The sequence below is a fragment of the Pinus tabuliformis genome, chromosome Q, assembly GCF_031772625.1.
Source record: "Pinus tabuliformis cultivar Carrire ecotype Pingquan chromosome Q, CPIR1, whole genome shotgun sequence".
Lineage (NCBI taxonomy): Eukaryota > Viridiplantae > Streptophyta > Pinopsida > Pinales > Pinaceae > Pinus > Pinus tabuliformis.
The window spans coordinates 45216051-45243415 of record NC_142296.1 but is presented as its reverse complement, the minus strand read 5'-3'; the positions used below and the strand labels follow the sequence as shown (position 1 = coordinate 45243415).

The 27365-nt window shown below is 39.3% G+C and overlaps 1 protein-coding gene across 7 annotated transcripts in view; it reads right to left on the bottom strand.

Annotated features, from left to right (window-relative positions):
• LOC149218221 (transcription initiation factor TFIID subunit 12b-like) overlaps window positions 1-24764 on the bottom strand; it is a 156530-nt gene extending 131766 nt beyond the window's left edge. For 6 of the 7 annotated variants that reach the window (XR_016249139.1, XR_016249141.1, XR_016249140.1 and 3 more), the window contains exons 1-3: window positions 24464-24763; window positions 23588-24247; window positions 22458-22676 (exon numbers count right to left, since the gene is read on the bottom strand). Coding sequence is in view for 1 of the 7 variants with exons in the window: in XM_089383851.1 (XP_089239977.1) it covers window positions 22458-22676; window positions 23588-24247; window positions 24464-24622 (1038 nt within the window). In the remaining 6 variants the exon portion in view is untranslated. Of the gene's footprint in view, window positions 1-22457; window positions 22677-23587; window positions 24248-24463 lie in introns of all 7 variants that reach the window. The other variant, XR_016249142.1, reaches the window with a different exon arrangement.
• Window positions 24765-27365: the final 2601 nt, after the last annotated feature.

Here is a 27365-nt window from a genome sequence, read left to right as displayed (position 1 = left end):
ATATATGGTCGGACAGAATAATGAACAAGGAGCCAATTGAAACCAGAGCGTCCACAAACTTGCTGCGATGGACAGCGAAGGCATGCAAACCTTGTCGGATATTTCATGCTGGAATGATGCGAATTGGGCAGGCTGGAAGCATTTACATGTGCCGGACAACCTGATCTCAGAGTGGACCACACTCCTCGATGCCCTCCATGGTCTGGCACCAACGCATTCGCGGAAGAGAGATGAGATGGGCTGGGGGCCAAAAGGCAGCGGATATACAGTCGCACAGGGGTATGCTAAACTTATCGAGCGACCTCATGTTCCCACGAATCCAGCTCCTTGGAAAGGCGTCTGGCAACTGCCCTCTTGGCCCAAGGTCGATTTCTTCGCCTGGGTTTACTGCCATGGGAAAATTCTAACTTATGACAACTTGCAAAAGAAAGGCTTCCACGGCCCTTCCATCTGTCCTCTGTGCAATGACAACGCCGAGACAGCAATCCATCTAATGCTAGATTGCAGCTTCTCCAGGCAGATTTGGGCCTATTTTACCCACGATCTGGATCCTAATTTCACTGTTCCTCGCTCCACATTTGAACTTTTCTCTGAATGGGCAAGCAGATTTCCAGGACCTCCACCTAAAAATCTGATTATCAAAGCATCATGGGCTGTCCTCCCAAAAATTATTTGTTGGCAGTTATGGATAGAGCGTAATAAAAGAATTTTCAGAAACACAAAACAGAGCCACAAAGTCCTAGAAACCAAAATTAAAAGTCACATAAAGGAGTGCTTGATTGACCTAAAAGACGACTCCAATCTCAGACAGCAGGAAATAGCATGGGGATCAACGCTAGAACTTCAATTTCATCCAGCAATCAAAAAAGCCCCCACTATCAAAGAATGGCAAATAAGAAAGCCTGAGAATGACTTCCAAGAGTGGCTTAAATCGCAAGCAAGGCACTCTCTTTTCTTTGACGGAGCAGCAAAGGGAAATCCGGGCAAAGCTGGTGCAGGAGTTGTTGTTCTAAATCAAACCAAGGAAAAAATTCATTCCTACGCTTGGGGTCTTGGTTACACTACTAGCATCCAAGCTGAGGCCTTAGCCCTCTTCCAAGGACTCAAGACCCTTAAAGAACTGGGCATTAATGAAGCAACTGTCATAGGCGACTCTCAAGTCATTATAAATGCAATGGTTTCCAGCAATCCAATACCGGACCTTAATCTAGCAAGGCTGATCACCAGGATCAAAGGCTTGGAAAGCAACTTTCAAGATTTGAAGTACTACCATGTGTTGAGAATCCACAATAAAAAGGCGGACATCGAAGCTAATAAAGCTTCTCGACTCTCTGCAGGGACTAAGCTGAAAGAGGAAGAAGAATCATGGGAACCCATTCCATAATTAGACTGCTGCCATGTTCTACTGCCTATTACTAAAACAATTCGTTTGTATTTTCAAGTGGGGGAAACTATCTGAAAATAACTCAGCAGGGGTCTATCCAAGGAAGAATCTTGTAAATCTCAGCTACATTCTTAGCGAAGAAATGCATCAAGACAAAGCAGCACATAATGTAGTCAAATTTTGGCATTCTGCCCAAGATTAATATAAAGCTCCATAATCGTTCCTATAAAAAAAAAAGGACTATTGAAAGATGAAATGAGATTCATCAAGGGCTTTTCCTGGGGATTGGATCGGCGCCATGGCTAGGGTTCTTGCTGCGATTACTGCTGCCGACACTCTGCAAATCAAGAAGGGGAGCTCCCCAGGATTAGATCGAAGCCCTCACGCAATCAGGCGAATAGATCTCGGGCTATGGGCAGTGCTATGGTCTGGACCTGAAGCAAGACCTGTCTTATCTGCCGCGGATCTTTCTCTCCACAGATCAGACGCGGCTAGGTTATTCAAGTCATGGCCGATCCACAGTTTCGCTTATTTGATCAAGACAGAGATAGGCCGTATCAGAATAGGGTATGAGGGAGAGCTTTGGACGGCCATGAGCAAGTGCCCAGCGACAGTCAAGGGGGCGGCGGCAAACCTCGACAATTCATTAATTCCCGCACCCTGGTGGAAGGAAGCCTGGTGCAGAGGCCAGGTCTTTCTCCACAGATCTGATATAGTTTTGTTTTGCCCAGATTTGGCAAATGGGAAAGACACGGATTTCATTGAGAAGACTATTCTCAGAATCGAAAGGACCAACAAAGCAGATCAGGAGAAGCCAGCCAGGGTTTTGACAGATGGACGGGAGCGTCTCTGGCTGGTTGAGCTCTCAAAGATGGCAGAATGTGTATCCAGGAAGCAGAGGTTGTTGAATGCAAAGATCATTCTCGATCTTTGTAAGGCCATTGGGGCAGAAGCAATCGAAGCCACTTTAGCGGGAAGGGAAGACTTCCAGACTGGATCCCGACCCCAGATCGCCAGTCCTAGCTTCGCGGAACAGTACCCAATCGCTTTCAAATCTTCGTCAGAACGCCCACGGGGAATACAACCTTGATCTGGACTTCTGCAACAGATAGTGTAATAGATCTGAAAAACAACATAGCCAATCAGATTGGTTACCCGGCTGGCAAGCAACACCTAGTAACAGGGGGCAGATCGCTACAGGACTACAGAACCTTGAAGGATTACAACATCAAGCCAGGATCCACAATCATTCTCAATATGAGACTACGTGGAGGTGCAGCAACCAACAAATCAACAGAAGGAGGCAGTGGGTCCAAATCAAATCACAACCCAGATCAGCACCAGCAATACAAAAGCGAAGGAACATCTTACAAGCATATTTTACAAAGTGGAAAAGCTCCTCCGACAGCTCCAAAGCAGGCCGGAACAGAACCAAGTCCATACATAGTGGAGCAACTGCAGCATACACCAGAACTAACAATCGATACAGCAGAAGCAGAGAAGGTATGTGACAGCTATGAAAAGCAAGCCATCATTTGCCGTTTTAACGGTTTTTGGCCCAAACCCTTGGATCTGTTTCATTGGATACTCACAAAATGGTCTCTGGATTGTGAGATCCATCTCTGCTCCAAAGGGTTTTTTATAGTTAAATTTCAGTCACCAGAAGTCAGAGAGCTCGTGATTCAGGAAGGACCGTGGTTCTGGGGATCTTCAGGTCTTTTTATCACTCCATGGTTCCCGGAGTTTGATGCAAACACTTTCGTTGTTTCTAGGATGCCTGTATGGGTACGTCTTCATAATCTCCCTATCCATTTATGGGACCAAAAGATACTTGCATGCATAGGTAACTCCATAGGCAGATATATCAAAATGGATACACAAAGAATCGATGAAAGAATTTTTACTTTTGCACGCATATGTGTGGAAGTAGACCTCAATAAAGGATTACCGGAAATTTTTACTTTTGCACGCATATGTGTGGAAGTAGACCTCAGTAAAGGATTACCGGAAAGCATAAAACTGAAACACAAAGATCGCAACTGGTTGCAGTCATTAGACTATGAAAATACAACTTTCAGGTGCAGAATATGTCGGCAAACTAGACACCTACAAAATGCATGTCCAGAATACAAAAAGAACAGCCGCAGAAAGAAGAAAACAGGCAACCATCAAAAGGGATGGAACTTCTCCCATCCAGATCCGGAAGAGGAGGAAGATAGTGAGGAGGAAGAACCCGTCCCAAATGAAAGCAACCAAACAGAAACCCAAAAGACATCTCCACAAGAGCCTATGGAATCACAATCGGGGAAGAATTCAAATTCAATGGAAATCAGTGGAACCAAAAGGCAACACTCATCAGACACCTCTGATTCAGACAAGGAAAATCCTCGACCCGGCGAAGAAAATCCACTTCAACTTGTTCCCATAATTCTGTCCCAAGGAGAATGGCGAAAAGTTGAGAAGAAAAAGGGGAGGAAGTCATGATCCTCCCAAATATTAGCTCTTTTGTTTCCCGCTGTGGTCTTTTTCTCATAAATTTTTGTTTTCTATTTTTTGAGGTCCCCAGTATGAGCTGTTTCAAGACTCCCTGCGTGGAGAAAAACTGATAACTTCTTGATTTTTTTCTGAACTCAATAGGCAACACTGCCTCCATATGCATATGCTCTAGCATCTACAAAATGTAATTTCTTTTTATTAATAGAAATTACGACTTTTTTCCAAGGGAAAGGAATAAAAACAAAATATATATATATATATATATAAAAAATATATGTATTAAAAAGTAAAAAAATCTATTAAAAAAAGGGTCAAAAATATTGAAAAGAAAAACAGAGATACTAGAAGAAAAATTATTCAAAAAAAATAATTTAGTAATAAAACATAAAAAAACACATCAGTCAATAGTAGTCATTGCACGGCCTCCAACTGCCACCACCAACATTCGTTCGCAGGTTCCGCACGGCCACTACCAACCGCTCTGCAGTCGAACCCACCAAAGTCAGCGATCGAAGCACTGCAACATTCTTGCTTTGTCTGTTGTGCCATAGCGTCATAAAGTACGAAACCCGTACTCTCCACCATTCAAGTGAATAGCAACCCGCATTTATAAATTAGGGGTCAGGGCAGATATTTAAGAGTGACTCCGTAAGGGACCGAAACCCTATATGCTGATAAAGTTTTCCCACTTCTGAAGGCTATAAATTTTAGAGACTAATGCATAAATATAAGACACAACTAAGGGAGTAAGTTGAGATTGGACAGTGCTACGATCTGGACAGCGGCCTTCTCTGCAGCCTTCTCATTACATTGGTTACATTCGAAGTTGAAAGGAACAAATTATATAACCCTTGTCTGTTGACATTCGATTTCTCAATTTACCAAATTTCGCATTGTTGTCCTTACTCAACTACAATTAAGTTAAAAGGCAATTGACGGGAGAGAAAAGTCGCAACCCTTTCAAGTGAAAATAAGGTGGGTAAAAGAATAAATTAAATTTTGAAATTGGGTGAAATATTAAGGTTGTCAAAGATCACAACTTCGTCAAGGTTGGTAAAATCACCTTGACATTGAAGTATGGTAGTTAAAATTATTCCAAACAACAAATTTTATAAACCTACACTATTATATTTTAAAAAATGTAAATAGAATTCAAGGGAGGTAATTTCTTTTATAAACTATAAAAAGAGACTTATTATATTTAGAAAAAAAATAATTAAGAGAAAAAGTGATTGAAGTTCATTTAAAACAAAAACAAAAATAATATTAAGGATTCATTACTCCTAAAAAAAATAACCCCTAAACTCATCTCGAATAAAGAAAAAAATGGAGACAAGTAACAAAAGATTTCCTAAAACTTTTAGCATATGTGTTGGTGTGCTATTTAAAATCAAAGGATCACTTGCGGGAAATGATGTGATCATCTCTATTGATCCTGCTCAAAATAATAATTATGTTAGTACTAAATGTGCTAACCAATTAGTGATTCCTTATCAAATATAGTCTAAACAAATTTTGTTGACACAAGTAACAAACAATATGACATAAGCAATCTACAACTAAGTATTGGAGACTATACTTTTGTCTCGCAATTCACTGTTAAAACCTTATTTTGCGACAATAGTGATATAATTATGGGTTCGCCCTGGCTTGAATCGCTAGGATCTGTTAGCCTAAATATGAAGAAAAAGTTTTTGATATTTTCAAACAAAAAGAAAAAGATAACATTACAGGATGTTATAGTGAAAACAAATTCCGTAACACCACAGTGAAAACAGATTCCGTAACACCAGAAGATAGATATCGCAAAAGTCATATCTCAAGAAAGTAAAAAAGTAATACAAAATATGCAAAGGGAAATTGACAAAATCATCACTGACAAAAATGAAGAAGTTACTCACCTCAAAGACCACAACAAGAAAAATGAAGAAGTTACTTGCCTCAAAGACCACAACGAGAAATTATTGACGCAAATTAAGAAACTTAAAAATGACATGAAAATATTGAAAAGTAAACTAGAAGAACTCAACACAAAAAACATATCGAAGCCTTCAAACATAGTTGACCAAGTTGAAGAAAGAGAAATGAATACTGATACAGTCAATATCAGAACTCAAGAAAATGTCAACCAGTTGAAGGGAAAACATATTCAAATGTTGCATTTCAGATGAGGAAAAACCTAAGTGAAGATTTTGTAACCAACTCGACGACATCAAAACCTGAAGTAAATCAGAATCTTGCCTCACATATGATAAGGGAAAGACAAACAAAAAGAACTCCTTATCTACACCCAAATCACAAGAACGGACATCTCAATCAATTTACGAATTCGTTTCACATAGAACATAAACAACAAAATTATGTTCCGAAGGAAAATTATGTCAGCGCAATCCAGTCTGACGATAACAAGTTATCTCAGTTATCAAGTAATTGTCAAGTCTCACAAAAAATTAATTTAGGATGGTCTGATCCCTTTTCAGTGTGACAGTTTTGTTTATCACTTAGAGTATCATATCGTCTTGTTTCGATGAAGATGACAGTTCCAAGACAAGAAGACATTCGAACAGAAAAAATAGATCAAGCCTTTCATCAGTAAGCTTTGAGGACAAAGGCTTTTTTGAGGAGGAAGGCAATGTTATGTATAAAATATATATAAAAATAGTAAAAATAATATAAATAATAATAGACATAAACAATGATTAATTAACTAATAATTAGTAGGGAAGAAGCATGTCTCTACAGACATGGTCGTTCGTGAAGGGGTACTTACCTGACTATATATACAGGACCCTCACTCTCAATTATATCATCATTCTTATTCATACATTTTAATATATATTCTTGTATCTCAAATGAGATCTACAGATTCCAAGCCTTCTAGAGTATTTAACCTGAAGAACAAACTTTGTTTGCTTCACCGAGAAGGAACCACAAGGGCTGCAGGGCCAAGAATCACAAGGGTAAAAGAGACCTAGAACAGGCCGCAATCTAGCACAGTCTGACCGAGGAATGACTCGGGCCTCAGGAAGGCTGGCCACAGGCTGGCCTAGCCCTAGGAACAGCGCCACAGTGACTTAGATACAAACCGAGGGTTCTAAAGTCTGTGAGAGGGCTGGTAGAGCTGAGACAAAGTGCTGTAGCAGGTGGTGTGATTGAGCAAGCAAGGAGTAACCTATTTCTTCCTTGACAGAATCCAGGTTATGATGTTGTGAAGGGAGCAATTTTGGCAGGATGAGACAGCTTGTGTAAGAAATGATTTGGTGTGATGAATGTTTGCTGCTGTTCTGAAGCACTAGTATTACTTCTAAATTCTAATCTAGTGCATAAGCCACTAGCACTGTCTTCAACCAAAACATGGATCTTGCAAGAGGCAATGCATGAACGCAAGAGATCTGCTGGGATGTGTAACAAATTGTCCAAGGCATGTAAGTGAGTATATTGTTGATGTGTTGCAAAAGATCTTGGTTGAATGCTGGACAGAGGAATAGCTGGGAACAGTCAAAGTGCTGGACTGAATCACTTTGAAGGCTCTTTTGCATTCGTTCTATTCAATAGCAGGTCCAAGACTCTATTGGTTGCCAGTCTCCAGGGACATGGAGGGAAAATGTTCTCTCTTTTGGAGTTGTACATCGGATGGTTCATTAGCATTTTTTGATGATGATCAAGTTTTGAAGAATGGATGTGGAACATCCTTTGCACCATTCCCTGTAGTTTTTCAGAATAAATGTAGTCAGTAAGGTATACGAGGGCTAAAGGATCAGCCCAAATGCAGTAGTTTGCTGTGGAGATCGTGCCTAGGGCTTCCAAGTGGGCAGCCAAGACTGGCTGAAGTCTGTGGACAAAAGAAGTCTGTAGAAATTTGTGTTAACAGGTCCGTGGCCTGTAAAGGTACATCTGACTCTCTGAGGTTTGTCGCCTACATTTCTTTGAAACTTTTTGGGTTGATTACGATGCTGAATATCACCTGAGCTAAATAAATGCAAAAGTAGCCCAAGATGCCCAACATTAGATGCTAAATATCACATTTATTTCATGATTTTTCTTAGAGGGTCTGGCACTGGTATCTCTGCATGGTTTATTGTGAAACAATGAAGAATATTTGTCACAAGTTTTGGGTTATTCTCTGTTCTCCGTGGTGGTTCTAAGGATCTGAACCCAGACCTAAATCAAGTCATACGTGTATTTTGAAGCTTTAGACTAGTGAGACATTGAAGCTCTCAATGATTGCCCTATTAATTTAATACTGGTGCCTAGAATGATGGTATCTTTCTTTCATTTTGAGCATTGTTGATTGGGAACTAGTTTTACAACTTTATAGTGGCACATTCTCATTTTCTTGTGGAACGGCATGAGTCTGAAAACTCCTGACAACAAACCTGTGGTTAATATTTGTAATGTTGGTTATACCTTTGTTCTCATAACCATGCCTTAGAATATCACTGTTGAATGACATACTTTTGGCAAGAATAGCAAGTGGTACAAAAGATCATGGGCTGAAGGAACAAGCCCATAATGGATGACAGGTTTCAGAAGGAAGCTATTCTAGAGCCAAAGGGAGCTGAGTCTCTATTGATGTATTCTTTTTGGAGTCTTTAGGCTTGTGTTGGAAGACTTAGAGTTTGTAAACCCTTGAGAAGACTTGAAGGTTACAACCTGTATTGAAGTTTCTGAGATAAAATCCTAGAATAGTTTGATGATGAGGTCAAGGATAAGCATCCACCTCAGAAGAAGACGAAGGAATCTAAGCATGATGAGATTGCAGATGGAATTCATTGATTTCTGCAAGGAGGCAAGGATCAAGGGGTGGACAATTTCCTATAACCCTCAGCGATTTCTTCCTTAATCAAGAGATAAGTACTTCATATCTTTCTCCCTGTATTTTTTGCTTGGTTGTAATTGTTTCTTCCATGGCCCCCTGAATGAGGTTTGCAGGTACATCATGAAGGCTACCAAGGCAATGATTCTGGCAGCAGATGGCAGCATCAGGAAGAACAAAGCAAGGCTTGTGACAAGTGGGTTCTCCCAGTAAGAGGGAGAAGCAGTGACAAAATGACTTGCTCATGTGCAAGAGGGAGCAACAGTGGCAGAGGAACTTGCTCAAGTGACAGAGGAAGCAGCAGTGGTAGGAGGATTTGTTTCCATGACATAGGGGGCAGCCAGGACTACCACAGGAAGACTTGCTTCGGAAGCCAGAAGAACATGGTTGGGCCACTTCATCCGAGACATGATACAGAGAAGAGAAAGAGAGCTCCAGTACATATCCACAAATGAGCAGATTGTGAACAAGCTTAGTATGATGCTGAAGGTCTCCCTCATTGGAAGGGAATGATGAGGTCTTTGCAGAATTAGACAGACCATCTCCTAAAGACATAAAGGACTTTGGTTGGGTCAGGAATATGACCATGTTAAAATTGGCAACTAGGGCCAAACTCCATGTGGGTCATCTTATTAATGGAAGCTGATATTTTTCTTAGATCCCTCTCATCGAGAGGTGTAGGATTGATCTAAAGATCATCCAATTCCAATAAGTATTCATGGAGATATGAATTTATTTGTGTTATGGGACAATTCGTCAAGGTCGGCCAGCAACCAAATAAACCCCACATGTGCTCAACGTTTTAGTATAAATAGAGGTGGCCTTCAAGTCATTTCAACAAACTTGGGATCTCTTCCTCTCTCCTTGTCTTTGGGTTTTAGTAGGAGGAGAGATCCTAAGGGATAACACTGCCCTAATCCAGAGGGCACAAGCTGGGAATAGCCGGAACTGTCAGGAACTGCTGCAACGGCCGGGAAAGCTGACACAAAGGGCAGAAGTCGAAACTGTCGGGAACTGTCGGGAAAGCTGACGCAGAGGGCAGAAGCCGGAACTGCCGGGAAGCTGATGCAGAGGGCAGAAGCCGGAACTGCCGGGAACTGTTGGAACAGCCAGGAAAGCTGACCCAGAGCGCAGAAGCCGAAACTGCTGGGATAGCCAGAACTGTCGAAACTGACAGTAAGCCGGAACTATCGGGAACTACCAAAACAACCGGGAAAGCTGACGCAGAGGGCAAAAGCCGAAACAGCCGAAACTGTTGGAAATTGTCGAAACAGCCAAGAAAGCTGACGCAGAGGGCAGACGCCAAAACTGCCAGGGACTACCGAAACTATCGGAACTGCCGGAGCATCTATCTCCGAAGGAGAGCAGCATGCAAGGGACAGCTAACTAATATTGGGATAGTTGTATGGTACTTAGCAGCAAATACACCAAGCATGCAATGTTACAGCTAGCATGCAACAGCAAGCATGCTAAGGACAACAAGCATGCTAGGGACAAGAAGCAAGCAAGGTGCAGCCAACACATAGGTCAGTATGGCAACATGGTCAAGCAATGACACATAATGCAGTACAGTGATGGGTACAGTCATGATTAATGAAGCGTGATGAGATGCAGCATAGTGATGATGGGTGCAACATGGTGGAGCGCGGTGAGGTGCAGCATGATGACGAAATGCAGCACAACAATAGGTGAAGGAGTCACCTTGGAGAATCAGTTGAAGCAGCATGTCTTCAACTGATCTCATGTATCATCTTCTTAGAGATGATCTATGCTCTTATCTAGATAAGTCAAAGTGTTGACTTCTGTTGTAAACGTATTATCTCTCTCTCTTTGTTGAACTATTGAAGAACATATAAGAAGAATTGATCAAGGGTTTCCCCACATTGGGGTTTGTCCTTGGCTAGCGCCACATCTTGTGTCCTCTTGTCTTGGCTTGTCTTCTGCGATTTCTGTTTATGTTCTATCTACAGTTTACTTTAATGCTAAAGTGATTGCTAATCTAGAAAAGATATTGAGCTAACTGTGAAAATTGAAATAAATTGCTCTAAGCATAGAACATACCTAAAATGAACAGACCAAGGGCATTTACATTTACCTTTGAAGTCAGAAGGACTTGGCTAGGTCATAAAGGACTTTGACCAGAAAGGTGAATGGCCCAAGACAATTATAGAGCCAATTATACCTTTGAAGTCAGAAGAACTTAGCTAGGTCAACCAAGAGGTGAATGAGCCAGGGAAATTATAGGTTTGGACAAATCTTCTCTTGAGAAGCCAAAAGGACTTGGCTACCATAAGAACTTGGCCATGGTCAACCACATGAGATAGATGAAATTCACCTTTGAAGCTAGAAGGATTTGGCTACCAAAAGGACTTGGCGAGGTCATAAAGGACTTTTACCCGAAAGGTGAATGGTTCAAAGGTAAATTCTCTCTTGAGAAGCCAAAAGGACTTGGCTACCAAAAGGAGTTGGCTGGGCGATAAAGGACTTTGACAAGAGAAGATTGATACATTTGCCTAAGGAGCCATAAAGGACTTTGGCCAAAAGCCCTAGATACTCACGTGCATATGAGGAGTTACATTGCCAACTCCAACATGGAGTTATTATAGACATGCATCAACATGACAATCTCATAAACTCTTCTTAAGGAAGGAGAAATTTCAGCTAAAGGAAAATTTGTTGCAACCAAGGAAAATACCTCCCTCGCTAAGAGGGAGTGTTGATTTTTTCTGTAGCATCAAGAGGTATTCCCACATACCAAGAGGGCTCCTAAATCGGCCTAGAAAAATTACGGAAATTAAAAGAAATAAAATTTCTTTTTGCATTTCATGTAGGCTTAAAAGGGAAAAGTCAGTCCCACCATGAAAGGGTGTATCCCTTGGGGTATACACGTGATGTGACACTTCATTTGATCACTCACCTATTATCATCTCTCTTCTATGGAAGACACTCGTGGGAGCAGAAAAAGGATGAAGTGGTTGAAGTTTGGACTTGGTTTTTGGCACATATTTCTAGACATTTTATTGTAAACCTTGTTTAATAAGAATTTCTCCTAGAATAAAAGTTGTTTGGTTTTCTCCCAAGTTTGGGTTTCCCAAGGAAAATTTGTTGTCTCTATTGTGCATGGTTGTCTATTTTTTATCATATTGTTCCATTGCATTACTATTGAGATTTTCTATGCATAATTGCTTAATGACATATGTGGCACAAGATAAATTAATTAAAAAACATTATAAAGTAATTATCAAAAAAAAGGATTAGATTCTAATGTGTATTATTGTAAAAAAATCAACATGGGACATAGAAGTACAACCAATGAGTACATAGTGGGAGTGCAAAAAATACTCCTGACTCTAATATACAAAAAGCATTAAGTTCAGAAATAATACAGATATAAAGCAAAATGCATGTCATACATAAAATGCAAATATCAAGTGACATCGGAGCTATAAGCAAGGTGAGAAAGGATCAATAAATTGTTTAATAACCTCATCCAAAGAGAACCTAGGACTAAAGGGACAATGGTGTCTGATATTATGTGGGCACTGACCATCAGCCACAACTCTCCTAACACTCAAGGTCATTAAGAAAAATTGAGAGCAGTAGATCCGAGTACTCAACATGGAGGGGCAAGCAATGGAACAATTCCATGCATGAAAAGTTGAAAACTCCTCAAGGTCCTAGTGGGAACTAGTACACCAACTACGAGTTCAAAGGTTTGGAAAACAATGTCGCTTAGGAATTTACACATCGCTTATGGTCACAATCGACTGCAAAGGTTGGTCTTGGGTGGACCATTACCGCACGATCGAGCAAGCCTAATGCAAAGCCACACTAAGCAACCTAGATCTTATGGCAACAAAGAGATTAAACACCACTATCACATCAGTGGCCTATCTCCAGCTATTTATTGGTGGATGTTATCCCCATAAGGGAGGCTTCCCTAAAGAAATCACCACACAAAATCTTCAGCAAACAAGGGCTCAAGGGTGATATAAGTTCTAATGGATATGGAGGAAGCTATTGGGAAGCCCTTAATGGCCATGATAAGAGATAGAAGTAATCAAGCACACTCTCCACCAATTCCAATGGACAAGAAGAAAGCTTCTATAAACTAGAGTTTTATTGATATGCAAGTTTGCAACATGCAAAAGCATATAGCAGCCAAGTAACAGCCTCTAAGAGATAGATTCAATAAAATATCAAAGACTATCAAGGGGAAAGCCAAAGGAAAAGGAAATTTTGGAGTTTTTAATCGTTTAAGATGCATAAAATATCAAGATAAGCCCATATATCAATCCTATTGTGGAAATGAAAATACAATAATGCTATATTTTTCCTTTTTAACATTGTTTTCAAAGAAAAAAAATGTATATATTTATGAGGTAAAATATATACATGAGTTGTCTAACTTTTGTCATATTTTTTCTTTTTAGCTTATTTAATGCAATTTTATCAATAGAATAATGACATGTAGATGCAAATTACCATAACGAATTATAACTAAACCCTAACCCTAGCTACCAAGAAATTAGGAAAGAAATAGAAATTTAGGATCATCACCACAACTAGATCGGTGCCTTCTCTCAATTGGACAACGAAGTCAATTACAGCAAGGTCTCTGATAGAGGGCCCTGGGCCATGGATAAATAGGGTGGAAGAGTGAATTTCTTCTCTTAGCAACCCTAGCGACTTCTCTATGTGAGAGATTTAAGGTCAGAGGATATATAAACAAAGTTCCTTTGATGGATTCTTGTAAAACAAATTTCACATAGCATAGATTCAGGAATAGAGTAGGAGACATTGCACAGAATTTTAAAACAAAAAACAAAAAAAACAAAAACAAAAACAAAAACAAAAACAAAAAACAAAAAACAAAAAACAAAAAACAAAAAGCAAAAAACAAAACAAAACAAAACAAAAAACAAAGCAAAAAACAAAAAAATTTGAATTTTTAGTGTGAATCTTTAAGTTAAATAAAAAGATTCACAGACAAATTTTTCATTTCTAAAGGAAAGGGGACATATATATAGAGTTTTTGTTTCCTGAAATTATTTTTCAAAAAGGGGAGAAATGCACTTAACCTTCATGAAGTTTTTTACTTTGGCCTTCAAAACAATATGCTGTTGGTCACGTTTATAAAATACTGACTTTTCCTATTTTGTTGTTTATAAATTATTTCATGGAAAGAAAAAGTCCTAAATACAGAGCAGACTGGAGAAAACAGTGTTTATGCCAATAACATAAAGGGGGCCATGAACAACAAAAGCTAATTTTGAATTCTTATTTTGAGTTGTTGAATCTCCATGACAAAAAGGAATTGAAGATGGTTTAACACAACATGGATTCTTAACCATGTGATTGAGAATATGGAATTACACTGATTCGGCAATTCAAGAATTCAAGGAACTCAGGCACTCGAGAATACAGAGAGATCCACTGATTTGGGAGTTCCAGAATTTGGGAGTTTAAGAGAATTCAGGAAAATTGCTTGTTGCCGCAAAATCTAGCAGGCCTTGGAGAGGGGTACCCTACAAGGTTAGAACTAAACCAAGAGACAACAATGGGATGGTGGCTCACTGTCACCACAGCCAAAACACTTGTTTAAGGAGGTCACTTAAGACAGCTTTTCTAATGTTAAAGTATAAGGTGACTCAAATAGGCCTTCTACAAGAAAGACACAACAATGGCTCAAGGCTCCAATTGGAGGCAATTCACTTTGTGTAGAGGGACCAAGGGAGGGCAATTTATGGCCTAGGGCCTAATTGATTGATTGAGTGTTGGAGAGACCCAGAGCCTAGATGCAAGAAAAGGGTTTCCAATAGTGATCTTCAATGCAACAAAGATGGATGAAACCCTCACACAAGCCTCTAAGTTGAAGCAACACAAACTAGGGTTTTATCCTATGGCTACAAGCTAGGGCAAAGAAATTTATGGATATGATTGAAGTGGATGCCCACCAAAATCAAAGATTTTGTGGCAAATACCCTCACCTTGATGTTTAGGATCTCCAATCCCCAAAATGTCTCTTGCCCAGGGATTCACACCAAGCCCTAGATTATGAGCTTATCTTTGAAGAGGCAAAAATTAAATAGATAAGAATCTATGGAGTAAGGAAGAGTTTGATCACCAACAAAGTAGGCCAATGCCTTACTCCTTAGGATTATGGAGTCTATGATGCATTATATCAGCCAAAGAATTTCTAAGGAGACCGAAATCTTGATGCCCTAGCAACAATACTTCAAACAATTATCTATGCAATGGAAAATGGACATTTCATGGGAGAGTTTGATCAAAGTTCACCACTAGGACATTCAATTCACATGTTATGTATGAGTAATGCATGTAATAGATCATCTAGATACGAATCAATATGTCTTCACCAAATTAGGGCACAATTAACATAACCTACAATCAACATTATTCAATAGATTAGACATGAAATAAATATTCAACAATTAGGTACACTTACAAGATAACATGCAAAAGATTCCATCCATTGATCCAAAGAATAGCTACAAAGACATGTTTTAGCTCCAAATGTCAAAATGCATCAATAGATTTGAATTCTCCAAAGAAAAGAGGGCCAAATTACTCAAGTAGGCCGAAATTTCAAGTGTGTAATGATGAATGATACAATGAATGATTCCCTTACTTATATGAGGAATTCTAACTCTAATTTTAGCTTAATAGCCCCTAAAACAATGAAATAACATGCAAGAAACAAGCTAGGTCACAAACCTAGTAGCCAATGAAATAAACTCAAACTAGCCACCACATGTGAGTCGTATTCGTGATATTGCTCACATCATCCATGTGTGGGCTTTCTTAGCGCAAGCATGGAGGGCTCAGGGTGCCATGATGTGAGTAAAAGCCCTCTAGAATCATCTCCTACGGGTTGGCCCCTAGGTCTCTATCAATCCCCCTCTATGGACCCCTATTTTCATTTTGGGGCATCAAAGTAGTCTCATGGGTCTCCAGGTGGTCAATGCTTGTCTTTGCTCCAACGCTGAGGGCTCTCGAGGTGGTACTAGCCTTCCCATGTCTCAAAGTGTGAGACAATCCTCTTATGGGCCCTAGATCAGTTGCCAATCCCTCATGAAGTGCTAAGCGAGTTGGGGGCATGCTAGCTCCAAGTGCATCATCCCATAAAAGTCATCAATGTATGACAAAGTATTGGAACATTGTGGGTGGTGGAGGTGCCCATGGCTATGTGTGATGCTCTGCTACAGTGCAAAGACCCATGGCTCTCAACACCTCGCCTAAATTATATGTTCCTCTGAAGGACTTGAGCCCAAATTAAGTTTCCCAAGCCATGGCTGTGGAACCACCTGACAATTACACACAATATTCGATGTTAGCATCTACATTATTAGGTACATTTAATCATTTTACATCTAACTTCTAAGTGAACCAAGCTTGCGAATAATGGGCAATTTGACACTTAAAACAAGGCTTCTTTTCCAAAATTAAAGCCTTGAACTCGTTATAATGTTACCTCCCTAAATAGGAGTGGCTAATAGACCACCCTATTAGGTGTTTCCAGCCTTTAAGAGGAAATGACATGTCCTTGGTCCACCCTTCAATTGATATGGTGTCATGTGAATAATGATGGAACGAAGGGGAGAAAACTTCATGGCAAAGTGCCGTGGTCAAAGGGATCAACTGCGATGGGCTCCTCATCCTAAACATATACATGTGGGGAGGGAGCAATCGTGGAGGCATGAGTTACCAACTCCGCCTTTGTTTTTCCACCCCTCTTGTGGCATTTTTACTTTTTCTTGATTTTTCTTTGTATTATTGCTCATAGCTCAAATGGTTAGAGCTTGCTTAGTATGAATTATAGTAGTGATTACCCCCTTAAGGGTGGGGCAGCTCATTGCCTACCAAGGATTGGGATATGCAAGGGTTCCTTCTCATAATATGAAGAAGGAACATGTGCTTGAGAACCGGGTGATGGCCATAATGAGTGAGATTAAGCTCATACTAGGCATTTGCCCACGTGCTAATGAGTATGTCCCGACCATCTTTTGCATTTTGGTCTTCTTTTATTTTTACTTGTGGTCATCATATGCTTTTCCTTGTTCTTTTGTCTACATCAATCTCCTAGGGCCAAGTTCTAGGCCCTGCCCAAGTATGAAGATGTATGGTGCCAATCCCAAAGGACCAATGATCAGTTGAGCCCAAAGAAGGGAGGTGGAATATGGAGCTCGTAATGTAAGATGGAAAGTGGTAAGTATGGAATAGAAAGAGATGGGACTACGCTATCTCAACATGAACCGACATCAAAATAATTATACAACATAACAAAGTTTCTAAGACCATATTTCTGCAGCAGTGGATGAGAAATAGAAATTTTGGAAGCAAACTAAATCAATATGAAAGAGTGAAAATGCATTGACTCACATAACAAGAAAAACAAATTACAAATCGAGTCCAAGGATTGAAGGAAGATAATAGCATAGAGGCATGCATCCTGCAGACACAATAAGTCGTGAGACAATGTGCAGTAAATAGGGTGAAGATGTATGAATATTCAATTTCAAACTGATAGTCGTAGTGATATTTTCGATATTTTGCCCTAGACACTAATGAATAGAATCTCTGACAAAGGCACAAACAATCAGGAATTGAGTAGAAGAAATTGAATAGACAAATTATTTCTTTTGAACTTTCTGATTCTTTAAGTTAAAAAAGATCCACAAACAAAGATTTTAGTCTTGAAAGAAAGGCGGAAAATATGTAGAGTTTCTACTTCCTGAAATTATTTTCAGACAGGAAATACATGCACATCACGGCCTACATGAAGTTTTTTATTTTGGCCTTCAAAACAATATGTATTTGGTCACATTTATAAAATAACTAGTTCGCCTATTTTGTTGTTTATAAATCACTTGTGGAGAGAGAAAATATCCTAAATAAAGGAGTTCATGAATGACAGTGACAAAAATTGATTGTAAATTCTTATTCTAAGCTGTTGAACCTCCAAGACAGAAACAAATAGGATATGGTTTAAGTCAACATGGATTATCGTCCAAATGATTCAGGAATACAGGAATTACACTGCATTGGCAGTTCAAGAATTCAGTGAGTCTGGGAATTCACGAATTCAGAGAGTTGCATTGGTTCTGGTGTTCAATAATTAGAAGAACTCAGAAATAATACCTTTATATGGGTGATGAGACAGCTTGATGGAGTCACTGCATGATTTTGAACTATGGAGGAATGAATTCAACAGTTTCCTCCAGAGACGGAGTAGTTTGGTGGTGGCATTCTTTCAGCATAATGGGTCCACTTTTGTATTGAATTGGCTCATCACAGACCCACATTCTCTTCTCCCAACTATAGCTGACTTTATGCTAAGCTGCGTATGCTCACTCCCTTGACTGTCTTCTACATATCCCTCTTTTGAAGACTTCCTTATTGGATGGCTAGATCAATCATGTGCCCCTGGATGATGAGCAATTCAGTGGCAACATCTCCGCAGGAGTTGAGAAATTCTGTAATAATGGTTGAGTTTTTATATACCCATCCACACGTGTATTTTAGTTGGATCATCTCATACTCACTTTATTTTTTAGTGACTATTGTACCTCCATTGAGCTGTGTATGCCGACTCCTATACTTTATCATTGTTCTTCATATCCCCTTGCTAAGATTAAATAGGGTGTTGGAATGATGATGGTGATCTTCACATGTGATCATTCATGGATAAATGCCCTCTTTGTCGTATTTTTTATATATTTGACTAGGCCAGCCTACACACTTTCTTGGGGCATGTGTCATTGTTATGTGGACCATAACCCCCTCTTGAACGGACAAATCCCTTGAATTGTGTATAAAATTTAAATAAACAACTCAAGATCTACTTTGTATCATCACATCATAATGATTCATAGTGATTGAATCTTTAGCCTATAAGCATGATTCTTTGGCCTACAAGCACCATATCTTGTGTTCCTCTTATTCATGGGTTAATCTTCTTTTAAATTTATTATGTGCTTATGGTTCATGTTGATTTAGGGTTTGTTGGTGATTGCATTCAATCGTTCTCTTTCTCTCTTGTGATCTCAAGTTTCAACAAGGACCTCATACAAGGACAAAAACTACTTTTTCGTGGGTCAACTCCGCAAAAACCCAGTACCCCAAGGGTTGTGGGACCAACTCCGCAAAAACCCAGTACCCCAAGGGTTGTGGGAGTACCTCCCAAGCTACACTTCTCAACAATTTGTTTGCTTTGAATGCTCCACTATGGTTGAAGACTTAACACGATCATTAATAATAGCATCGTTATGCTTCTTAACTTTGACTTGAACTGAACTCCCAATTTCCCAATATAAGTAAGCCCACATAAACAAGGGATATGAATCTATGATAGACCCCCTTTAGTAGTTGTCGGTACATGAGATCTTTAAGCAACTTGGGAGATTCTAGACAGTTTTCAAAGGTGTCAAAATAGTCCTAATCTAAATTCTTCTTAGGACTTTGGCTATCTTTTCTAAGGTGCTTTCGGCATAAGGGATCAAAATTTTATGCTTTGCTTCAACTTCGCCACCTATCTCATGAGCTCTATGAACTTTGCTTTTGTTCAAGGACACTTTGAAATGCCATTCTTTATAGACACTACTCTTGAAGATCTCAATCTAAGTGCTCATTATACAAGATTTTTAGGGCCTACACGGCAAGGGTGTTGATAACCCTTAGCTTCTAGGAGGGGTGATGATGGAAAATCAACATGGAGGCACTACCCCATATGTGGGCTTTATTTATGGAGACAAGAACATCCAAGGACAGAATCAGATTATTATCCTTCAATTCCATAGTAGATTGAATATGTTCTCGCTGGCCATTCAATTCAACAAATTTGTTGAGGTCATCCATACCATGAAGCTATGCCTATAGGGCCAAGCTAAGAAATCAGTGGTTCAAGGATGTTTCTTCAATGATTTGTGGGAAGCCAATGCACAGCCTTGGCAGGATTGGCAATCCTTAGCTTGTAAGTATATCCTTTCTTTAGTTGATAGAGCCACTGTCACAAAGATGGTTGGCCTCATCCCATAGGAGGGTCTATTCAAGATTAATATCGATATTCCCAAACCCATTTGGCATGACTGGAAGTGGAGTTTCAAGCACCCCTTGTTTTAAGCAATGTTGCGAACATCGGCATCGGGATAAAATTGGCAAGGGTTCAGAAAACCAAAAAATTATAAAAATCGGGAAAATATCAGGAAAAATCGGCAAACATTGACAAAATTAAGATAGCATAAAAATATCTTTAAAAATCAGCAAACATCGCCTTGGCCAAAAAAAGATGATTTCGAGATAAAATCGGGATGTTATCGAGATGTTCACACCACTGGTTTTGAGTACAAGTCACGTAGGTTGTACTCCATTTTGCATTAGCATCATGAACATAGTCTTGTACTTAATGTGAGGTGGGTGTCCTCTGATGCGAAGGGCCAATGGAATCGAAGGTTAAACAGTGTGTGGATAGTGCAGGTGCCTTATAAGATCCAGATATTTGCATGGTTGGTGATTTATCGATGCCTTCTTACCAAGTCTCAGCTACCTAAAAGTGGCCTCTCTATTGGTCTTTGCGGTTCTTCCCTCCAGTCATAAATGATCATGTACAGTCGAAGCAGGCAGCTATTCTTCAAGAGAGTTTGCATAGGCATGCAGTTTTGTTTGGTGACTCCAGGTCCTTAGTCTGCTCTTCCCTCGGTGGTATTTGCACTGTTTGAAAATTGCAACTCTGTTTGTTCTTTGTAAACTTTGGTGCAAATATGTTTGACAACAAGGTCAGCTCTTTGCCTTTTGTCATATGTGGAGAGAGGAGGCACATATACAGCTTTTGGCAAAAGGGTTTTTTTTTACTAAGGACACCAAATATTAGAACTTAGTGCCTATTCAGATTTTATTTCTGGTCTTGTAGCTTTAAGGAAAAGAATGTAAAAGCCATTATAGATACTCTTTTGCTTTCTGTTTTTTTCTACATGTAAGTATATTTATGTGAATATAGAGTACTTTACCAAAACAAGAATTGTTTCTTCAGGAATCACCCATTTTGATAAATTTCCTAGCTTAAAATGATATAGAAAACCTTAATGCCATTCAAATTGATATTTATTGTACATGTGTATTCTAATATCCAGTTAATAGAATGACTTTCTAGCTATCAAAAACAACGGCAATTTAAAAATATAATTACCCTTTTGAACTCCTTTTTAAACAATAACAATAACTCGGGAAGAAAATCTCCAATCAAATTAATAATATGTTTATAGTATGTTCCTACTTTTTTGACAACATATGTCCAATTAAGCAGTAGATGGGTGGCACCTAATCTGCCAAATTCCTCCAAGACTTGCAACTCACCCCAACTGCAAAAATGGCCTCTGTTTGCAAGGGTGAGGGGGCACGTACTCTGCCAAATTCCCTAAGGATTTACAACTCACCCCAACTGCATGAAATTGCCCACTTGCCAAAGCAAGATGCCCCATGACAGAGGAAATATATCTCTGGGGGAACTGAGCTTCGGTTGGGAAATGAAAAACACCTGCTTTGCCATCTAACCAAAACCAGCAATGGCAGCAAGTTCTTCAATTCAACATGAATCTTTTCCAGCAATCAAAGACCAACTCTTCTGGAAGGAGGCCTCTTTTTCTTGCTGAACAGTAGCACTGAACTCCAAACTTAGAATTTCTCAGTATTTGAACAGTGGTTTAATGTTAACTTGCCGTCAAAATGTTCTCTTCTCTGAGCAGCAACAAGGATTCCAAGTGGCCGCTTGTGGAAGTTGTTAAATGGCAATAACTACTTTTAACAGACACAATCTCAACTTAAACAGCAGATATTTTGACTTTTCTGCGTACAGGGGGTTTCACAACTGAGAGGGTTTCACAACTGAGAGACGATTGAACTAAGCAGTGTCAACTTCTGACAGCACCTTCAATTTGGAATCTCTCTCTTATAACCAATATTTGCCCAGCAAACCTGGGTGAACTGCATGCCCCATGATTTTCCTTTTATCTCCTAATTTCAAGCAGTGGATAGCAACGGCTCCTTGTACAAATCTACTCTGAAACAGAATCTAGTAAACATGATCTTATCCCGTGTTCTTTGGACTCTCCAAGATCTCTTAGATAGCAATCAAATTCTGTTGTGTATGATTCTCTCCACAAATGGTTTGCAACCCCCTCCAGCTCAAACAAATAGACTAATATCATCCAAAATTGTCTATGCTTTCTTATCTTATCCCTGCACCTCTTTTTAACAAAGAAGGGCATCACAATAATCTCATAGAGACAATATTAGATTAATATTGTACAAAATTTTCTGTCCCTTCTTATATTATCCCTGCTCCTAATTTTAGCAAATAAAGCGGCCAGCCAAACCAACTTGGGAATCACAAATTTGATAAAACGGGCAGTATAAATTTCTAAAATTTTTGAAAATAGGGATTTTTAAATCTATCACTATTGGAAACCTTTGACATTTCCTAGTTTCATACCAACTTGGGAATCAGAAATTTAATAAAACAGGCAGTATAAATTTCCAAAATTTTGAAAATAGTGATTTTTAGATCTATCACTATTGGAAACCTTTGACATTTCCTAGTTTCATCTAACTTTGAGTTGCGTGTGTCTAACAATTTTAAGTTAAGAAAACCAATATGAACCAATGAAAGCGTGATGTGAAACCTCAGTGAAAACAAGGAGGGGAACAGTAAAAGGGAAAATACTATAACTGAACCAATAAAATTACCTGAGAGGTTAGAGACTGGTGTTGTGATGGAGACTGTGACCTCAATTGTGCTTGACCAGGCCTTTGCTGACCATGGCCAAAAACTCCAGTGGGTCTGATCTGAGAGCCAAGGGGAGGAGTGCCAACTGTACCAATTGTTTGCATGCCTGGCAATGTCTGCCCTGAAGATGCTGAATGTTGAAATGGAGTACCCTGAATGGATCCTTGTTTCTGCCGTGACTGTTTAAATCAGCTTGTTAGGCCATCAAACCAAATATAAGCAGAAATCACAACTGGAAAAGAACTCTGAGGCAGAACTTTCTTAAAATAAACCTTGTAGATTACTAATTAAATACTGAAATTTTGTAGGTCATATGAAAATTCTAAGCATTCATGACACAGATTTTGCAGCATCTTCGAGCAAAAGAGTGTGCATGTCCATGAACATCTGCGCAGTCGGCTTAGAGATTCAATCAAAATTGGAATGGATTATGGTGATAAATAAATCAGAATTGCAAATAATTTGAATGTGTTAATCAAGATGCATTTCCTATATCAAAAATGCATGTGAACACTATTAGCATGACAATACAATTGAGGCGGCAACTTAGGGGTTAAACATCAGCAGAGTCAACAGTAAAGGGCTGAGGTTAACAAATAAAGAACAGGCATCTAGAGCGTTTTTTCAATGGTGGTGAGAGAAAAGATAAATGTATGTACTCGATTTGCAAAGCCATAAAATATCTGACACATCAAAGAATTTTTTTTTGTCATGGGAAATGAGTTAGCAAAAGAAAAATATCTTGCTCAGGAAAACACGGCTGAGTATGTGCACAGGAAAGATAGGCTCAAGGCTCAACACAAATGTGTATGTGCACGGAAAGACAACCTAAAGGCTCAAAGATAAGATCAGAGCTCAAACATAAATCCGTTGTTTATTAGGCACCCACATTTTTGACATGGCTTGGAAAGATCCACCCTAGATGCTTAAAGTTTTTATCATCGCAGTCTATATACACTTTCACTGATTGAGATAGACAGGATGCGTTTTCTTATACAAAGTGTTTTGTTCTTAGCCTGCCATGGCCTTTCTGTTTCTTGTAACATTGGATAAAAGCATTAAAGATGCATTAGGCTTGATTGGCAATTACCTGGTGAGATGTGTATGGAGGTTGTATATTTGAAAGTGGGTCTGTTTGTCCAGAAGGTACAATGGAGGAATGGGGGGTGCCTTGAGGTTGTCCAATCATGCTTGCCCTTGGATGTTGTTGCATGTTATGCACATATGGGGCTCCAAGTGCCGAAGGCCTCTGCTGGGGCCCCATGCCTCCTTGCATTGGGACACCGCCTCTCTGCTGCTGGTGCATTGCAGTCGAGGGTGACAGAGATGCGAAATGTGAATAAGGAGAAACCTGCTGCTGCCTGCCCCTGTTTGCTATCACGCCAGGCCTCGGTTGGCCTGCTTGAAAATTGGGTTGGCCCGGAGATGATTGCACCATGTTTGGGTGCATCTGATGCCCCGCTGAAGAGGACGCTGCATTGGGTTGTTGCTGTTGCACACCAATAGAAGCGGGAACAGCACTGGATTCTCTGCTGCTGCCCACTCCGCTCTGCTGCTGCTGAGGATTTTGTTGTGCAGAGACCAAATTTCCCATTGCAGTAGTTGCCCCTGCCGCTCCCCCTGTAGATGGTGTCACCATTGAAGGGACAGATGCTGCAGAAGCTGATACACCTGCTATTGGAGGAGTACTAGCACTGGCGCTCGCTTGTTGTTGAGATGACGAACCAGTTTCCCCTTCCATTTTTAGTATCTAATATAAATATATTTGAAATTCAGGCACCAAAACATCAAATTTTGATTGACATCATCATCAGACTAAAATGCTTGAGGATACCGACAAAACCACATACTCACTGATGCTTCATAATACATACAGAACACCAGAAATACTATTCGAAAACACAAAAGTGCACGGCAGCTAAAAAGAAAAAAAAAAAAAAATTATAACTCAAAAACAATAACTCACCGGTGCTCTGACTACCCTAATAGCAAGCCTCCACCTCTCAATTCTACCAGAAACCCAGTGGCCTCCACCTCTCAATTCTACCAACGGCGAAGGAAATCTGCTGGTGGTGAAGACAACTGAAATAAACATCCAAACGTGATGAAATAAACTTCCATCCATTAACTGAATGAACGAACAGCGAGAATAACTATCCGCCACAACCAAGATCTCGCAGACACGACATAGGGCAATTTATCTATCGATATATGTGCTTAACTCTCAAAAAATTTATGGTAGGATGTTACAACCTTGCTTCTTGCATCGTAGGAGTGCAAGCGTCGTTTTTTTTATTTTATAATCTCTATTTTTTTTGTCGATTATAATAAAATCAAAGCCTAAAGTCTATCACTTATTTGAAAATTTTGATATGGTCCAATAGAAAATTTGTTAAACATGTGATTAGTTTTGAAAACAAAGCGTACGAAATATAGTTGGTTTTGAGAAAAAGCAAGTGCTTCAGGTGGAGGTGCTAAATTATTGTATGGGATTATGGTTAAGTGATTTTGGCCCAAAAAAATATGTTTTGGGTTAAGATAACAAATTTGAAGGATATTTTTTTTTTATGGATGGTTTTATATTAATATAATAAAGTGTTTTAATTGTTTAAAATTATCAAAATACCAAATTGTATCATGATATCTTTATCTGGTTAAAATAATCCAAACATTATCATAAAAGTTCTTATTATCAATAAGAAATATTGAGGCAACCATTACATAAAGAAAAATCAGCATCTGTGAAAAGCCTTAGTTAATAGGAAACTGTCTTGAATCAACTAAACATCCAGCTCGAAATTCTTCCACAAAGATTATGCCCATTTGAGTCATCGAGCCTTTTTTGAAAGGGCATCAGCACACCCATTCAATTCCCTATAGATATGTGAAATGTTGATGGACCTGAAGGATTTGTAGAGTTGTCTAACCCTCTATTTCCAATGACCAAGAGTGGTTATGTCTAGAGAAAAACTCTCATTTATCCATTCCACCACTACTTTGGAATCCCCAAAGACCTGTAAAGAGTCCAAACCTAAGAATTTAGCATATGATAAGACTCCCCACAAGACAAATAGATTAGCTTTCATATTGGATCCTGAACCACACCCCCAGAAAAGATTAAAAAAATGTTGTTGCTCCAAATATATCACTCCACCACAGCCACAGATATTAGAGCTAGCAGCCCCATCGAAGTATGTTGAGGGAAAGTGACCCATCGAAATAGGAGTATATAAAATTTGAGCTTACGAGGACATGTTTTGGGACCCAACTCCAAAAAAAACTTTTATCTTAGCACTGGTTCTCTTGATGACCAGTTCTTTGTCCTCAAATATTAAGCAGTTCCTTGTTCTCCAAATCCCCCAGGCAATGTAAATAGGGAGTGTTGCATACTCCAGATTGGTAAACATCCAATCTTTCAAACAAATCTCCAAATTCTCCCCATTCCAAGAGGAAAAAAATTTAAGTCCTTTAGAATAGCTTGCCAGATAGCCAAAGCAAATGGGCACTGTAGAAAAAGATGTGATATGTTCTCCTCCTTCCTCTTGCATAATGCACATCTACCCAGGCCACTAAAGCCTTTTTTACAGAGGTTATCCCATGTAAGTATTTTGTTTCTCAAACATAGCCACCCAAATACCTTTAATTTCAACGAAAGCTTCCACTTCCAAAGTTTCTCATGCCACCAGACAAATATAGAACTAGCCAATGTCATAGCAATATGTCTATATGCATCTTTAACAATGATCCTACCCTCCTTCGTGCATCCATTCCAAAGTAGAGTATCTTCATCTTGGTTTAGACTGACTCTAGCTTGTTGCAGATCCATAATGTATCTATCCCATAGAGCTGCCATATCTCCAAAAAGTCTCAAGTCACTAGCAGACATCTAGACAGTACCTACATTGTAATTTGTCTCCCATTTCTTTATTTAGTTAATGTAGTAAATTCTTTTATTGTGTAGATAATTGAGGAACTATTAAGGCAAATGTAAGATTGTAGAGGATCCTACAAATCCCTCTCCAATCCTCACCATTGATCCATCACCAATTTTCCAAAGCACATTTCAAGCCAACCATCGCTTAACTGATAGTAAACTGCACCAAATCAAAGAAGCATCTCAGGTGCCCCGAATATGTGCTATAACCCAATCTTCCACCTTTATATATGTTATATATTTGTCTTTGCAGATGTCCTTCCATAAACCATCTTCAAACAAGGCTCTCCAAAGAGTTTTTGTCGCCAAATCCCATCAAACCAAAGAAGGTTTTTTAGCCCCCAACCTCCATCTTTTTTGGGCTTCGATATATTCTCCAGTTTAACCAAGTGGATTCTATGTTGTCCTGTAGCACCAACAGATAGAAATTCAGTTATAATAGAATTATTTTTTTGAAGAATAGGTTTAGGTACCCTTACTATCCAATACACTGCCATATTTTGTAGAACAACCTTTACAAGGGTGAGCCTACCCCTTATTGACAACCACTTATTTGTCCAATTCAATAGCTTTCGTTCAAACTTATCGATCAACCACTACCAATCCTTAACCAAATATTTATTTTGTTTAAAGAAAAAACCCAAGTAAGAAAAACCTTGTGTTAGATGTATCACCCTAATAGAAAAAAGTTCCACAATTTCCTAAAGAATCTTTGGGTCCACCTCATATTCTATGAAGATGGATTTGCCATTGCTTAGCACCATACCTGTTGCTCTGAAAAAATTGTCAATGATCTTAAAGTATTGCCTCCATTCCATTAAGGCACCCATCCCAAACAGAAGTGCACCATTGACGAAGAGCAAACAGGTGACAAATATATTCCTAGAGACCTAAATACGAGTGACCTATCCATTCCAAGTTCCCTCCAGAATAA